This window comes from Hypanus sabinus, chromosome 5 (assembly GCF_030144855.1).
Source record: "Hypanus sabinus isolate sHypSab1 chromosome 5, sHypSab1.hap1, whole genome shotgun sequence".
In the NCBI taxonomy this organism is placed as follows: domain Eukaryota; kingdom Metazoa; phylum Chordata; class Chondrichthyes; order Myliobatiformes; family Dasyatidae; genus Hypanus; species Hypanus sabinus.
In genome coordinates this window covers 163,724,766-163,742,098 of record NC_082710.1, presented here as the reverse complement: position 1 = coordinate 163,742,098, position 17,333 = coordinate 163,724,766, and the positions used below count along the sequence as shown (strand labels likewise).

General features: G+C 43.6%; 1 protein-coding gene across 1 annotated transcript in view; it reads left to right on the top strand.

Annotated features, from left to right (window-relative positions):
* The window catches only part of LOC132394810 (uncharacterized), a 68,611-nt gene that overhangs the window by 36,519 nt on the left and 14,759 nt on the right, over positions 1–17,333 (top strand). Inside the window, exons 3-7 of the mRNA XM_059971217.1 lie at positions 125–415; positions 5,916–6,176; positions 9,068–9,184; positions 12,073–12,165; positions 15,072–15,185. Coding sequence (XP_059827200.1) covers positions 125–415; positions 5,916–6,176; positions 9,068–9,184; positions 12,073–12,165; positions 15,072–15,185 — 876 coding nt within the window. The remainder of the gene's footprint in view (positions 1–124; positions 416–5,915; positions 6,177–9,067; positions 9,185–12,072; positions 12,166–15,071; positions 15,186–17,333) is intronic.

The following is a 17,333-nucleotide window of genomic DNA, read 5'->3' as shown; positions in this document are numbered from 1 at the left end:
AACCCCAGTAAAGATATTATTTATTCAGTAGTATGTTCTCATTTGCTGTAGTTTCACAAAGTTCTCTGTTTAAGTGTTTCACAGCCACCACATTTTAAATGAGTACAAATATTTTTATTTACAGATAAAGATAAAGAAGAGTTTGCTGTCCTTGGCTCATCAGTTTTACTGGATCCTGAACTCAAAGTTGATCCCAGCAAGAGTGAAATAGTTTGGACCTTCATCGGCAGGAGCATTTTGCATCATATCCCAGGTCACAGCTTAGTGGAACCGAGTGACCAGTTCAAGTTTCGCCTGCGCTTTGATATTTCTAATGGTGCTCTGACTGTGAATGAAGCAGAACATGGCGACCAAGGAGATTACACCTTCATTGTGGATGGACAAGAGCTGAGAATAATACAACTACGCCTTGTTGGTAAGTAGCTTTATTTTTCATAGAACATAGAACAGTACAACATAGTTCAGGCCATTTGGCCCACAATGTTATGCTGACTTTTTAACCTATTCCAAGATAAATCTAATCCTTCCTTCCCTCATAGACAACAATTTTTCTTTCATCCCTGTGTTTATACAGAACTCGCCATAGTTTTTGTGGTTGTATTTTCCAGTTGAGGCTAATTTGGGTGACTCACCTGATAGAATAAACACTGAGGTGTCAGATATTGAATGCAGCCGTCATTCAACCCCCATCTCTGTGATGTACCTGCCATCCCAAGGAGGAGCCCGTTCGGGATTTGATCCAACACTCATTGCTGCACTGGTGGGATGAGAGAAGAAGAACTGTTTGTCAAACCTGAGGCTTGGGTTTTTTGTTGGAGAGAACTGAAGGAAATGGTTGTGAAGTGAAATTGTGGATGGATGGAAAAGGTGGACAAATGGAAAAAGTAGCAAGAGAAGGGATGGGAGGGGAGGGAGGTACAAAATGCATTAGATTAGTGTGGGAAATGGGGAAAGGGGTGTGACATGATGGTGAAAGAAACATCAATAACAATGATAATAAATAAAAGATGAGATTTATTTATCGAGCACTTTTCAAACAGATGATATAGTTCAAAGTTGTTTGCAATGGGATAAAAGTACAAATATGAAAAATAAAATAAAATAAAAATAAATGTAAATAAAAGACAAAACGATGCTCATTAAAAAGCAAGATTAAATAAATAGATTTTAAGCTCTCGTTTAAAGGTGTTAACTGAGTCTGCATCCCCTATGGTTTTAGTATTGAATTCAACAATTGAGGAGCGCAGTTCAGAAAAGCTGACCTGCCTATTTTCTCTGAGGGAGATTTTTTTTTAATTTAAGAGACCGGTGGCAGAAAACGTGAGAGCCTGAACAGGATTATGAAAGGAAAGTGATTCTGTGATGTACTCTGGTCACAAACCATTAAGAGTTTTAAAAACAGGGAAGTCAAGTTTAATATTAATTTTAAAAGATACAGAAAGTTCCTAGAGCTGCCAAATTTCATCCCACCAAATTTTTATTGGAGTATTTATGTGGGATAAAGCCATTCTCTGCACTGTGAAGTAAGCAATGTATTGTAATAAACTTTTTGATTCTGTTTGGTAATTCCAGGTACTGAGATAAGGACTACAATTTTGGGAAACTGACCAGGAAGGAAGATGGAGGATATAAAATGAATTAAGATTGGTGTCTCTGTTTATGTTTTTGAAATCCATACAATGCTCACAATGATGAGATTAATCTTGTTGTTTAAACCCTGCTTCTGACATAAACATTCAGGTGATCAATGAGAAATATTTTGAGCCTGGCTGACAAAAAGGCAACAAACCTGAGGATGTTCTCTGAAATAACAAGACCAGAATCTTATTGAAAATGCTGAGGTGTCAGGGTATCGATGTTCCCTGTGCAGATGGGTCACCGGTGGGTCAAAATGCACTAATGGAGTGTGAGGGAGGGGGTAATTCCAGAGCCTATTAAATGTACACCTTCCCCTTCCTCCTGAGGTGTCGAGTCTGATGGTTTCCACGGCAGTGCCCGTTTCATTGATTTCAATGTCTGTTCCTCATGACAAAAGTCAGGAAAGCATTTCCATGTGTGAGGCTGCTCAGTCCCACTGGGAAAACAGCAAGAGTTCTTGGAGCTGGTGGTAATTCTGGGATGAAAGGTGGTGATGAATCAACATGTAGGAGGGAGACTTAATATCTGTCTGAGTGGTGCCACAGCAATAACCTCTTCCTCAATGTCAGCAAGACCCAAGGACCTGATTACTGACTTCAGGAGGAAACCAGAGGTCCATGAGCCATTCCCATCAGAGGATCAGAGTCGGCGAGGGTCGGCAACTTTAAATTCCTTGGTGTATTATTACAGATGACTTGTGCTGGGGCAGCAGTTAAGAACAAAATGAAGAAGGTGCAGCAGTGCCTCTACTCCCTTTGAAATTTGCAGAGATTCGGCGTGACACCTGAAAATCTGACAGACTTCTGTAGATGTGTGGTGGAGAGTATATTGACTGGCTGCATCATTGGAACCACCAATGCCCTTCAACAGAAAATCCTACAAGGAGTAGTGGATACGGCCCAGTCCATAATGGGTAAAGCCCTCCCCACCATTGAGCACATCTACATGGAGAGTTGTTGCAGGAAAGCAGCCTCCATCATCAGAGACCCCACCACTCATTCAGAAACAAGTTTTCACCCTCAACCATCAGACACTTGAATCAAAGCGGAGTGAGTGGGAAGATGGATGATTGGGAAGCTTTTAAAATCCAGCAAAAGGCAACTGAAAAGCTATATGAAGGGAAAAGATGAAATATGAGGGTAGGCTTGCCAATAATATAAAGCAGGATACCAAAAGCTTTTTCAGTTATATAAGGAGTAAAAGGGAGGTGAGAGTTGATATTGGTCCACTGGAAAGTGATGCCAATGAAGTAGTCATTTGAGACAAAGAAATGGCAGATGAACTTAATAGGTACTTTGTATCTGTCTTCACTGTGGAAGACACTAGCAGTGTGCCAGAGGTCTGTGAGTGTCATAGCTATTACAAAGGAAAAAGTGCGCGGCAAACTGAAAGGTCTTAAGGTGGATAAGTCACCTGGGCCAGATGGACTACATCCCAGAGCCCTGAGAGAGGTTGCTGAAGAGATAACGGATGCATTGGTCATGATCTTTCAAGAATCACTTGATTCTGGCATGGTCCTGGGGGCCTAGAAGATTTCAAATGCCACTCCACTCTCTAAGACCATAAGATATAGGAGCAGAAGTAGGCCATTTGGCCCCTTGAGTCTGCTCTAACACTCAATTATGTGCTGATACAATTTGTCCAGTCATCCCCATTCCCCATCTTCTCCCCATCCCTTTGATGCCCTGACTAATAAAGAACCTATCTATCTCTGCCTTAAATACACCCAGTGACTTGGCCTCCACAGTTGCTCGTGGCACAAAATTCCACAGATTTACCACCCTCTGACTCAAGTAATTTCTCCGCATCTCTCTTATAAATGGATGTCCTTCAAACCTGAATTCCTGTCCTTTGTCCTAGACTCTCCTATCATGGGAAATAACTTTGCCATATCTAATCTGTTCAGGCCTTTTAACATTTGGAATGTTTCTATGAGATCCCCCTTCATTCTCCTGAACTCCAGGGAATACAGCTCAAGAGCTGCCAGATGTTTCTCATACGGTAACCCTTTCATTCCTGGAATCATTCTCGTGAATCTTCTCTGAACCCGCTCCAATGTCAGTATATCCTTTCTAAAATAAGGAGCCCAAAACTGCACACAATACTCCCAAGTGTCAAATCATGAATGCCTTATAGAGCCTCAACATCAAATCCCTGCTGTAATATTCTCTACCTCCAGAAATCAATGCCAATATTGCATTTGTTTTCTTCACCACCGACTCAACCTGGAGGTTAACCTTTAGGGTATCCTGCACAAGAACTCCCAAGTCTCTTTGTATCTCTGCATTTTGAATTCTCTCCCCATCTAAATAATAGTCTGCCTGTTTATTTCTTCCACCAAAATTGATGATCATACACTTTCCAATATCATATTTCATTTGCCCATTCCCCTGAACTATCTAAGTCTCTCTGCAGGCTCTCTGTTTCCTCAACACTACCCGCTCCTCCACCTAACTTTGTATCATCGGCAAATTTAACCACAAATCCATCGTAAAAATCAGTGGTCCCAACACTGACCCCTGTGGAACTCCACTGGTAACTGGCAGCCAGTCAGAATAGGATCCCTTTATTCCCACTCTCTGTTTTCTGCTGATCAGCCAATGCTCCACCCATGCTAGTAACTTCCCTGTAATTCCATGGGCTCTTATCTTGCTAAGCAGCCTCATGTGTGGCACCTTGTCAAAGGCTTTCCAAAAATGCAAGTACACCACGTCCACTTCATCTGCTTTGTCTACCCTGCTTGTAATTTGCTCAAAAAATTGCAGCAGGTTTGTCCGGCAGGATTTTCCTTTCAGGAAACCATGCTGGCTTTTGTCTACCTTGTCATGTGCCTCCAAATACTCTGTAATCTCATCCGTAACGATCGATTCCAACAACTTCCCAACCACTGATGTCAGACTAACACGTCTTTAGTTTCCATTCTGCTGCCTGCCACCCTTCTTAAATAGCGGAGTAACATTTGCAATTTTCTAGTCATCCAGCACAATGCCAGAATCCAGTGGATTCTTGTCATCCATTCTGATTTGGAATGTCTCTGCCTTGCACTTCCCTCATTTTTCACAGAAACTCCAGCCATTGCTGCTCTGCTGTCCTTCGTGCTGGTGTCCCTTTCCAGTCAAATTTGGCCAGTTCCCCTTAAGAAGGGAGGAAGAAGGCAAAAGAAAGGATATTGTAGTCCAGTTTGCCTAACCCCAGTGGTTGGGGACGTGTTGGGGTCTATTATTAAGGATGAAGTTTCAAGGTATTTGGAGACTAATAGTAAAATAAGTCAAAGTCAGCATGGTTTCTGTGAAGGGAAATATTCCCTGACAATTTTGTTAGAGTTCTTCGAGGAAGTAACAAGCAATGTGGGCAAGTGAGAGGCAGTGGATGTCATTTGCTTGGATTTTCAGAAGATATTTGATAAGGTACCAGAAATGAGGCTGTTTAACACAATAAAGTCCTATGGTGCTATAGGAAAGATTCAGCAATGGATAGCAGAACGGCCGGCAGGCAGGAGGCAGTGAGTGGGGGAAAAAGGGGCCTTTTCTGGTTGGCTGTTCGTGGTGAGTGGTGTTCTTGGGGGGGGGGGGTTGGTATTGGGACCGCTACTTTTCATATTGTTTGTCAGTGGTTTAGATAATGGAATTGATGGCTTTGTGACAAAGTTTGCAGATGATATGAAGATAGTTGAAGGGGTAGGTAGTGCTGAAGAAGCAATGTGATTGCAGCAGGACTTTGACAAATTGGAAGAATGGGCAAGAAAATGGCAGATGGAATACAGTGTTGGGAAATATAAGATAATGCAGTTTGGTAAAAGGAACAATAGTGCGGACTATTATCTGAACGGGGAAAAGGTTCGAACATCACTTCCTGAGCCACTCATTCATCTGTACCATCATCCTATTCCTGCTCTGACTGGCACGTCCATGAACTTGCAAATGAACATCTAAAACAGAGATGAAACAGTTTTGAGTATTTGCTTCCTCTGCTCTGAAGAAGATTGTTTGGAATCTGAATATTTTTGAGGCAGAGGTAGATAGATCCTGGATAAGCAGAGAGGTGAACTGTTATCGTGGGAGATGGGAATATCTACCATCAGGTTAGCTGTCATCTTGTGCAGTGACAGAGCAGTGTTGCGGGGTTAAATGGCTTTTATTTCCATTGTTGTGTATATATTTGGTGTGTAGAACCGACTGTGCTTTCGTTCCTTTGTACATATCTGGTACAATGCCACATGGTAAGATTGCATTCTACATCAAGATAGGAATATCATGGTTTCATATTCTCTCCTTTAGATGAGCTGTCAGAAGCTTCCATATTTACCAACATCGAATCACTGGGTTTCACGGTCGAGCTCACCTGTGATGTCTCTGGAGATCCGAATGTGTATCAGTGGCAAAAGAATGGAGGGGAAATCTCCCAGCATCACCAACTAACAGATGAAAACAGAACACTTGTTATCCCAAGCGCTTCATCTGAAGACTGTGGAGTGTACACCTGCATCACAACCAATCCTGTCAGCTCCATCCAGACAAACTACACCTTAATGTTGCAAGGTGAGCTTCATTTATGAATGACATTTTACAGTTAACATTTAGACCATATTGGTGGCTATTGAATGCAGCCAATGCAAATCAGTGTTGCAGCAGAGAGAGGCAAAAGCTGAATTAATTGGGTTCACAGAATCCCAGAACAGTTATCGCAGAGAAGGAAGCCATTCAGCCCTTTAAGAATAAATTGGTTCTATCACTGAGCAAACAACTGAATCCTATTGTTCTGTCCTCTCCCCACAGCTCTGTAAATTCTTTCCTTCAGATAATTAACCAGCCCTCATATGAAATTACAATGGAATATCCCTTCACTATTCCTGATGATGAATTCTAGACCCTGTCCACTACTGTGCATAAAGAGAATCCTCAAGATATTTTCTGTTCTTCTCCCAATCACCTTCATTCCCACTCACGACTGGTTTTAGAAAGTTTCACAATGATCTTCTTCCACTTTATGCCTCTATTCATGAAGGCAAAGATCCTAACTTTGTTAAGCTACTTTCTTAACCCTTTCAACAAATGTCTTGTTGGTGTAACCCTTTTAGAATTGGCTCCTTGAGTTTGTATGCTCTTCTCATTCTTCCTACTCTTGGGATGGATCAATCGGCAGATAATGTACTTCACCGATCAATGAGAACAAACTGCCCACATGTGCATTTGTGTAGCAGCCCCTGACATCAGGTGGAAAGTAGCACCAGAGTGTGTGGTGACACTTGCAGGCTGCCCTGCCCTCAGCACATCCTCAGGTTGTGTTGGTTGTTAATGCAAACAATACATTTCATTGTATAAAAAAACACGAAATGCTGGCAGAACTCAGCAGGCCAGACAGCATCTATGGGAGGAAGTAATAACGACATTTCCGTCTGAAACCCTTCATCAGGAGTGAAGTAACATGGGATGGTCGAGGGGGAATAAGAAGTGGGGGGAGGGATAAAGTAGAGAGCTGGGAAGTGATAGGCTGGAGGGAAATGGGCTAGGGTGAAGGTGGAGAATTATTGGAAATAAAAGAGAAAGAAAGGTAGGGCTGGGGGGGAGAGATTATAGTGAGGGGGGAAAAAGAGAAAGAGAACCAGACTAAAATAATAGATAGGGATGGGGGTAAGGGTGGGGGGCAGGGGTATCAACGGAGGTCAGTGAGTTGGATGTTCATGCTGGCAGGAAGGAGGCTACCTAGGCAGGAGATAAGGTATTGCTCCATCGACCTGCGTGTGGCCTCATCTTGACGGTAGAGGAGGCCATGGACAGACATGTCGGAGTGGGAGTGGTCTGTGGAATTGAAGTGTGTGGCCACAGGGAGATCCCGCCACTACTGGAGGACTGAGCGCCAGTGTTTGGCGAAATGGTCTCCCAGTCTGCGGTGGGTCTCCCCAATGTATAAATGGCCACATCGGGAGCACCGGATACAGTACATCACCCCAGTTGACTCGCAGGTGAAGTGGTGCCTCACCTGAAAGGACTGTCTGAGGCCTGGGATGGTGGTGAGGGAAGAAATGTGGGGGCAGGTGTAGCACTTCTTCCATTTGCAGGGATGAGTGCCCGGAGGGAGGTCCGTGGGGAGGGATGGGGGGGATGAATGGACAACGGAGTCGAGTAGGGAGCAATCCTAGATTATTCCTCCTCCCACCCTGTCTCCTGCAAAAATGCTATCCCTTTCTCTCAATTCCTCCGCCTCTGCCGCATCTGCTCTCAGGATGAGGCCTTTCATTCTAGGACAAAGGAGATGTCTTCCTTTTTTAAAGAAAGGGGCTTCCCTTCATCCATTATCAACTCTGCCCTCCCTACGCGACTCCCTTGTCCATTCATCCCCCCCATCCCTCCCCACGGACCTCCCTCCGGGCACTCATCCCTGCAAACGGAAGAAGTGCTACACCTGCCCCCACACTTCTTCCCTCACCACCATCCCAGGCCCCAGACAGTCCTTTCAGGTGAGGCACCACTTCACCTGCGAGTCAGCTGGGGTGATATACTGTATCCGGTGCTCCCGATGTGGCCATTTATACATTGGGGAGACCCGCCACAGACTGGGAGACCGTTTCGCCGAACACCGGCGCTCGGTCCTCCAGCAGTGGCGGGATCTCCCTGTGGCCACACACTTCAATTCCACAGACCACTCCCACTCTGACATGTCTGTCCATGGCCTCCTCTACCGTCAAGATGAGGCCACACGCAGGTCGATGGAGCAATACCTTATCTCCCGCCTAGGTAGCCTCCTTCCTGCTGGCATGAACATCCAACTCACTGACCTCCGTTGATACCCCTGCCCCCCACCCTTACCCCCATCCCTATCTATTATTTTAGTCTGGTTCTCTTTCTCTCTCTTTTTCCCCCCTCACTATAATCTCTCCCCCCAGCCCTACCTTTCTTTCTCTTTTATTTCCCATAATTCTCCACCTTCCCCCTAGCCCATTTCCTTCCAGCCTATCACTTCCCAGCTCTCTACTTTATCCCTCCCCCCACTTCTTATCCCCCCCTTGACCATCCCATGTTACTTCACCCCTGATGAAGGGTTTCGGCCCGAAACGTCGTTATTACTTCCTCCCATAGATGCTGTCTGGCCTGCTGAGTTCTGCCAGCATTTAGTGTTTTTTTTTTAATTTATTTCCAGCATCCGCAGATTCACTCGTGTTGCCTTTACATTTCATTGTATGTTGTGATGTACATCTGATAAATAAATGAATCTGAATAATCCATTCTTGACGGGTATAACGATGCATTGTGATGAATGATTCTCAGAGCAGAGTCAGTTGGTGTCGGCCTGGGTCACAGATCGGTGAGATTAGACAGGGGTTGGAACATTCCCTTCTCGGCAGGAAATTACGGAACATTATGGTTGTTGCATCATTTGTCATCCACTGCCCGTGAGATGTTTAATGATTCGAATTTATTTTTAATTTCAGGGCTTTCCCTCAAGGATGTTATACTGATTGCTGTATTGGCCGCAGGACAGGTGATTTCTGGACCATCTCTTCATTCAGCCGTGTTACTGGACCAGTGGGGGTGGAAAACCCTCGGAGGTATCTGTCATTGATTAATTTGCTCCTGCATGAACTTTCAGACACCACCCAGTAAACCTGAATGAACTTTAACATAAACAAGGGAAAATGTGGGTAGTCGATTACACCTTTGACCCTCCCCCCACTTCCCCTCTGACCTGTGACCTGGGGGATGAAATTACCCATTTTTTCCCAGTTTTGATGTGCTTTGCAGTGACACGGTGTACCTGAAACAGTCCTGGAGTCACCTCTGACCAAACTGCAGAAGATATTTGGGAGAAGTGGCCATGAGAGGAGCCGTCTTCATTCACTCGTGTTTGCTGCGTTGTGTTGTCTCATCTCACTGTGTCACCAAGTCTGTTTAGAGGTGGGACTGAGGGAAAGATGCCCTTTCATCCTGATGGTGGCCGTGCCTTTGGAAATGGGGGCCTCATTCACATAGAGGGCAGAGTTGTGAAGGGAGTTCTACTCCCCATCTAGTGTCAGGGGGTTTGAGCAGTTGTCTCTCAGACCTGCTGGTGAGTGTACAGTACATGTGGCTCTTTCTTTCAGACTCGGTGTCAGTTTCTCTTGGGTGTTTGCAAAAGTTTATTCTGAAAGAACCTCTCTTTCCAATGCAGTTTTCCACATGGGACACCTCTGTCTCCCTGAACCAAAGAAGATGCAACACCTGCTTTATTACCTCTTCCCTTTCCCCATTCCTGGCACACATATAACCCCTCCAGGGAAAGCAGTGAGTGACTTGTACTTCCAATTCTGTGTCCTCACAGCAGTTTCCTGCACATTGGAGAAGCCATTACAGGTTGTGTGACCACTTTGCAGAACACCGAGGGTAACAGTGAGCTTCCAGTTGCCCATCACTTTAGTTTTCTCTCTGATTTCCCATCTTTAACCTCTTCCCCAGTTCCAGCAAAGCCCATTGAGGAGCAGCATCCCTTATTCCACATTGAGTCCCAGGAGCTGCAATAATGAATTCACCAATTTCAGATAACCAGCCATTCCAGTTTATGTTAGAACTGACCACTTCTGATACAAGTTCAGAGTGTGTGACCAAAACTCTGTTTTCCACTCTCCACAGATGCAGAAATGGAAATCCGGAATTCTTTTTTATTCCAAATTTCCAGCAACTGCAGTGTATCGTACACCATTGTTTTCCTTTCTTTTGTATTTCTCAGGATTTCTTTCACTCTCCTCTGTGACAAGAAACATCAAATCTCTGCACAAATGCTGCTTCTACTGCAGTGTCCCTCCAGCATTTTCTCTGATACACTCAGTGACCACTTTATCAGCTGCCTCCTGTACCTAATAAAGTGGCCACTGAGTGTGTGTTCATGGTCTTCTGCTGCTGTAGCCCATCCACTTCAAGGTTCGATATGTTGTCTGTCAAACATGTTCTGCTGCACACCACTGTTGTAACACGTGGTTATTTGAATTACTGTCATCTTCCTGTCAGCTTGACAAAACATTTTCAGCCACAGAACTGTCACTCACTGGATGTTTTATTTTGCTTTTTGGACCATTCTCTGTGAACTCTGGAGACTGTTGTGCATGACAATCTCAGTAGATCAGCAGTTTCTGAGATCCTCAAACCACCACATCTGGCACCAACAATCATTCCGCAGTCAAAGTCACTGAGATCACATTTCTGCCCCATTCTAGTGTTTGGACTGAACAACAATTGAACCTCATGACAATGTTTGGATGTTATTATGCATTGAGTTGCTGCCACATGATTGGCTGATTGGATATTCACATTAACGAGCAGGTGTACAGCTGTACCTAATAAAGTGGCCACTGAGTGTATTTCAGATTCTCAACACGTGGGGTTTTCCAGTCACTATATTGTTTTGGACACATTGTGTTCAGCTCCAGTCACCAGGCAACCGGATGGATTTGAATGACCAGACAGTGATGTTGCCATGGCTGAGCTGCAGGATTTTGCTTTTATTTAAATACAGAGAGGAGACGATGGGAGATTTCAAAGTAGGAGGATCAATATCTGAGGAGAAGGAACCATTAACAATGTCAGTTAACATTTGCCCTGGAAGAGAAGTTGGCAGTGAAGATGATCAATTGAACAAGAAGTGGCTGGATTAGAACAGTGTTGGTACATCAAAGTTCAAAGTACATTTATTATCAAAGTATGTGTACGATATACAACATTGAGATCCGTCTCCTTACAGGCAGCCACAAAACAAAGACACACAATAGAACCCATTAAAAAGAAGATCATCAAACACCCGATGTGTAGAAAAAAATACAAACAATAAAATTAAACAGATAACATTCAGAACTGAAGTTGATGAAAGTGAGTCCACAGACACGAAGCCTGACACAGACACACGGTGGCTTTGTAGATAAACTGAAATTAGAACTGAGATGGGATAGAATCCGGTGAGAGAGAGATGCAATTTCAACACCAGGGCAACAGGAACATTTGGGAACATTGATCCAGGGGGCAAAGGGATGGGAGGGAACCACAGAGACAGGTGGACAGTCTCAGTCACACCCATCGATGGGCATCGAACATGTTGTTGGAGCAAAATTACAGAGACAAGAGCTAATCAGGGATTATTCTTGCACTTCAGGTTAATCTTTGAACAAATAATTTAGTGATGGGGAGGAAGACCGATGATGCTGAATCAGGTGCAGCTGGATCCGATGGTTTAAAACAGTTCTCACCAAGGACATTTACTGTTATGTCTTTTACATTTGGGGAGATGAGATGGAGGGTTTGTTATTGGTAACAACTGGGGTGAGAGAGTAACAGTAAAAGTGGGGTCAATGGTGGGATTGTGATTGCTTCCTGGGGAGCTAGCATTGATTGATGTCCAGAATGGCCTCCAGTGTCATAATCAGTCTGCATAGATTGTTAACGGCTTTCGCATGCTTTTTTTATTTCTCCACAGGACGTCCGGGATATTTTCTAATCCTGTGGATCTGTAATACTTTGTCACTTATCGCCATGTACATTGTGTTCGTGTATTGGTCTGTAGTTGGAGGTACGTGACCAATACTCTTATCATTCACAATTGTTTAATTCAGAATTTTTTAATGTTGTTTCCTTGTACACAAATGTTAAGGAGAGCAAAATAATTATTCTTCTGGAATGATGCAGCTGAATCATAATATTTAAATAATAATAATAATATTCACTTCAGAACCCATTGTACTGAGGTGGAAACAGATCAACCCTAATCCTGAGGGGCTGCTGATGTGCCGGATTTGATTGAGGTTTAATTGCGTTCATACAATGATATCACAGTGTCAGCACACAGAGACCAGTAGTTTATTGTCTCTGGGTTAGTTTCCTGGAGTCTCTACCCAGTTCCTATCATGAGAGATTCCAGTGGGATGCTCAATATCAGCCTCTCAGGACAAGCTGAGGGGAGTAACTACAGGACCCACATCCCCCAAACCAGTGCGAGGGAAGTGTTGCATTTTCAGAAGTCTGGTCTTGGCCATTTAAACAAGTGACGGGGACTTCAGACGGTGTTACTGAGGCTACATTTACTCACTGAGGGGAGACCATGGCAGGTAGTCAGGAGCATCTCCAAGTTCCAGTCTAATGACACTGCAGTTTCCCGACAGGAGGATGTTGCACAGGAAATGACATCACCAGTGTTCCAGATGTGGAAACCCCATTAGGGTGTGAGGATGACCACTGTACACAGCACACTATTGAATTTCTGTGGAGGACATTTCCACTCTGGAAAAGTAAATCCCAACTGTAAAACACTGAATCAAAATGGTGCTTTGTAAGGGAATTTCTGTGGTAACGTTTCTCAGTCTCAACATGTGGAAATAGCTTCCATCTACAATTAATATCTTGAAAACTCCAATTACACCTGAGTAAACTGCACGGAATGCAGACCTAGTCTGTGTAATCTCTGATAATTTAACACTCCAGTACACCTCTGCCTTTGGATGAGACATGAAACCAAGGAACCATTTATGTTCCCTGGGAGAACGTAACAGATCACCTGGTGCTATTTCCTAAAGAGAAACAAAGTTCTCACCAGTGTCCAAGAAAATAATTCTCCCAACCAGCATCACTAAAGCAGATTTAGCTTGGTTGTCAGAGGCAGAGGTGGCAATGGATGACAAATAGTGTACTGCAGTGATTGGTGCTCGGTCCCCTGTTGTTTGTCATTCACATTAACGATTTGGACAAAAATGTAGGTGACATGATCAGTAAATCCATGGACAGCAGCAAAATTGGTGTGATAGTGGACAGTGAAGAAAGTTGTCTGTGTGTACAACAAGACCAAGAATATCTGTGTCAGTGGGCATAGGAATGGCAGATGATAATTAACTTAGGACAAGTACATAGTTCCCTGGAAGTGGTGACACAGACAGACAGGATTGTAAAGAAGGTGCGTGGTGTGCTTGCCTTCATCGGTAGGGCATCGAGTACAAGGTTAAGATGTCACGTTACAACTGTACTATCTTTAGTCAGGCCACACCTGGAGCATACTGTTTCAATCTTGCAGACATAAATAAATATTACATAAATCTAATCATAAATGAATATTACATAATCAGAATTAGGTTTATTAGCACCAGCATGTGTCGTGAAATTTGTTAACTTAGCAGTGGTAGTTCAATGCAATACATAATATAGAATAAAATAATATTAGTAAATAATTGTAAATCAATTACAGCATATGTATGTTGAATAGATTAAATATTGTGTAAAAAAAAAAATATGTAAGTGAGGTCATGTTCAAGGGCTTACTGTCCATTTAGGAATCGGATGGCAGAAGGGAAGAAGCTGTTCCTGAATCGCTGAGTGTGCCTTCAGGCTTCTGTACCTCCTACCTGATGGTAACAGTGAGAAAAGGGCATGGCCTGGGTGCTGGGGTTCCTTAATAATGGACGCTGCCTTTCTGAGACACTGCTTCTTAAAGATGTCCTGGGTACTTTGTAGGCTCGTACCCAGGATGGAGCCGACTAAACTTACAATCCTCTGAGGTTTCTTTCGGTCCTGTGCAGTATCCGACCCCCACCCCCCACACCAAACAGTGATGCAGCCTGTCAGAATGTGATTAGACTAGAAAAAGTGCAGAAAAGATTCACCAAGATGGTGGGCAGAGTTAAAGTAGATTTTCATTGTGGCTCCCATTCACAGAATTTGTCTGAATTTTTTCAGTCTACGTACATCAGTGAATAGATATGCAGAGTCAAAGCAGCTGTCAGAAACACTCCTGTTTCCTTCCTCTGTTCACTATCTGACATCCCAACACAAACATCTGGAGTGACGGAGCTGGTGACAGTGACTGATATGTCTGAGTGTTCGATGAATGCCGTGTACAGCTTTCTCTTCTCTGATGGACTGTTACCACATCATGAAATGAGGGAAATTAGGTTGCAATCACACTGAATGCAGCCAGTGAGGAATTTCCACCAGTGAAGAACTGGCATCGAGCTCCAGTTATGAATAGCAGACACTATGGAAACTGGTCAGAATTAGAATGGAAATTTCAGCATCTTTCTGTGAAATTTATGTTTTCTCCATAATCAGTTGTTGTGGATGTTGGGAGAAAGAAACTATTGACCTTAATGAGCTCCTTAAGGTCTGGCCATTGGAACCAGAAGGAGCAGCCAGCGCAGAAATTGGCAGCAGGTGATATGTAAAGACTGGGCTGGAGACCCATGTGGAAAATAGAGTGGGCACAGTGAATTATTCATCCTTGCCTGACACTGCAGTTCAGTGTCTTGTTAATCTATACAGGGTCAGCTGGTGCAGGTCTGAGTCACAGGTTGGCACTCTGGGTGGGAATTGGCACGCTCCCTTCACTGGGACATCAGTGTAAGAGTTTAGTTGTTGCAACCACTGGAAGTTTTCATTGACATTTCTCTGGAGCTTTGTTACATGTTTGCTTATTTGATTTATTTTTAATTGCAGGCCTTTCACCGTTGGACTTTGTTGTGATTTGTGTGTTGATCGTAGGATTGCAGCTTTCTTCACTTTATATCAATGTACTTCAGTATGTGACCAAGATCTGGGAATTACTGAAAGGTATCTGTCATTGTTTAATACACACTTGGATATAAATTTGCAAGCAAGTAAAATGTGACATATCTTCAAAAAGAAAAGGGTATCAAATTAAATCTTGTCTGAATTAACAACACCTTATCCCAATTCTTCCAGTCCTCTACAGTTGGGTGAAGTTGTCCTGTTCATTCCAGTTATGAGCTGATGTTTTGCAGGGACAGAGAATGCCTGGAAATATTTGGGAATTGTCTCTGAACTGACTCCGGAGGGGTCTTTAACAGAAGGGGCCCTGAGAGGGGCTGACTCAATTCATTTGTGTTTCACATTGTGTTGAACTTCAATGTAACACAAAATCAGTTTGGAGCTGAGGATCAAGGAAAAGGATCCCCCCATGATCCTGACAGTGGCAAAGTTGGGAAGGAGTAGGACTGTCTCCCTTGTGTCTCTCTTGGATACTTACAACAACATTTTCATTCAACAGCAGCTTTCAGCTCTGTGGCTTTTACCCCCAAGTTCCTTTCCAGCTTATAAAACATCAAAGTTCAAAATATTGTTATTCCTTCCTCAAGTCCTCATTCAGGAACTTCCTGGCCAAGTCCACTTCACAAATAAACTTTCAACACAGATTATAGTTCAAGATTAGTAGCAAAACCTCCAGTTCCTGGCATTAATATAATGAATTGCATTAATTCGTAAGGTTGTGCCTTACGAGTCTGATTGGAATTTTTTGAAGATGTGACTAAACACATTGATGAAGGAAGAGCAGTAGATGTAGTGTATATGGACTTCAGCAAGGCATTTGATAAGATATCCCATTCAAGGCTTATTCAGAATGTAAGGAAGCATGGGATCCAAGGGAACATTGCTTTGTGGTTCCAGAACTGGCTTGCCCATACCACAGAAGGCAAAGAATGGTTGTAGATGAGTCATAGTCTGCATGGAGGCCAGTGACCAGTGGAGTGCCTCAGGGATCTGTTCTGGGACCCTTACTCTTTGTAATTTTTTATAAATGACCTGGATGAGGAAGTGGAGGAATGGGTTAGTAAGTTTGCTGATGACACAAAGGTTGGAGGTGTTGTGGATAGTGTGGAGGGCTGTCAGAGGTTACAGGGGGACATTGATAGAATGCAAAACTGGGCTGAGAAGTGGCAGATGAAGTTCAACCCAGGTAAGTGTGAAGTGGTTCCTTTTGGTAGGTCAAATATGATGTCAGAATATAGGATTAATGGTAAGACTCTTGGCAGTGTGGAGGATCAGAGGGATCTTGGGGTCCGAGTCCATAAGACGCTCAAAGCAGCTGCGCAGGTTGACTCTGTGGTTAAGAAGCCATATGGTGTATTGGCCTTCATCAATCGTAGAATTGAATTTAGGAGCTGAGAAGTAATGTTGTAGCTATATAGGACCCTGGTCAGACCACACTTGAAGTACTGTGCTCAGTTCTAGTCGCCTCACTACAGGAAGGATGTAGAAGCCATAGAAAGGGTGCAGAGGAGATTTAAAAGGATGTTGCTTGGATTGGGGAGCATGCCTTATGAGAATAGGTTGAGTGAACTTGGCCTTTTCTCCTTGGAGCAACAGAGGATGAGAGGTGACCTGATAGAGGTGTATAAGATGATGAGAGGCATTGAATGTGTGGATAGTCAGAGGCTTTTTCCCAGGGCTGAAATGGTTTCCACAAGAGAACACAGGTTTAAGGTGCTGGGGAATAGGTACAGAGGAAATGTCAGGAGTAAGTTTTTTACTCAGAGAGTGGTGAGTGCATGGAATGGGCTGCTGGCAATGGTGGTGGAGGCGGATACGATAGGGTATTTTAAGAGACTTTTGGATAGGTACATGGAGCTTAGTAAAATAGAGGGCTATAGGTAAGCCTAGTAATTTCTATGGTAGGGACATGTTCGACATAACTTTGTGGGCCGAAGGGCCTGTATTGTGCTGTAGGTTTTCTATATTTCTATGAAAAGTTCTGTGAAGCTTCAGAGGCAAATTGCACAATAATATGTCAGCAAGTCACAGGGAACAATAATGATGCCGGTGACCCTGGACTGAACATAGAGTTCGGTTTGAAAGGAGGAGCACAAGTGCAGAGTTTCAGACAGGGAAAGTCAGAGTTTGGTCTTTGTGGTAAATCAAAGCACACACACCAGTGGTGGAGAGATGAAGATCAGGAGTTCA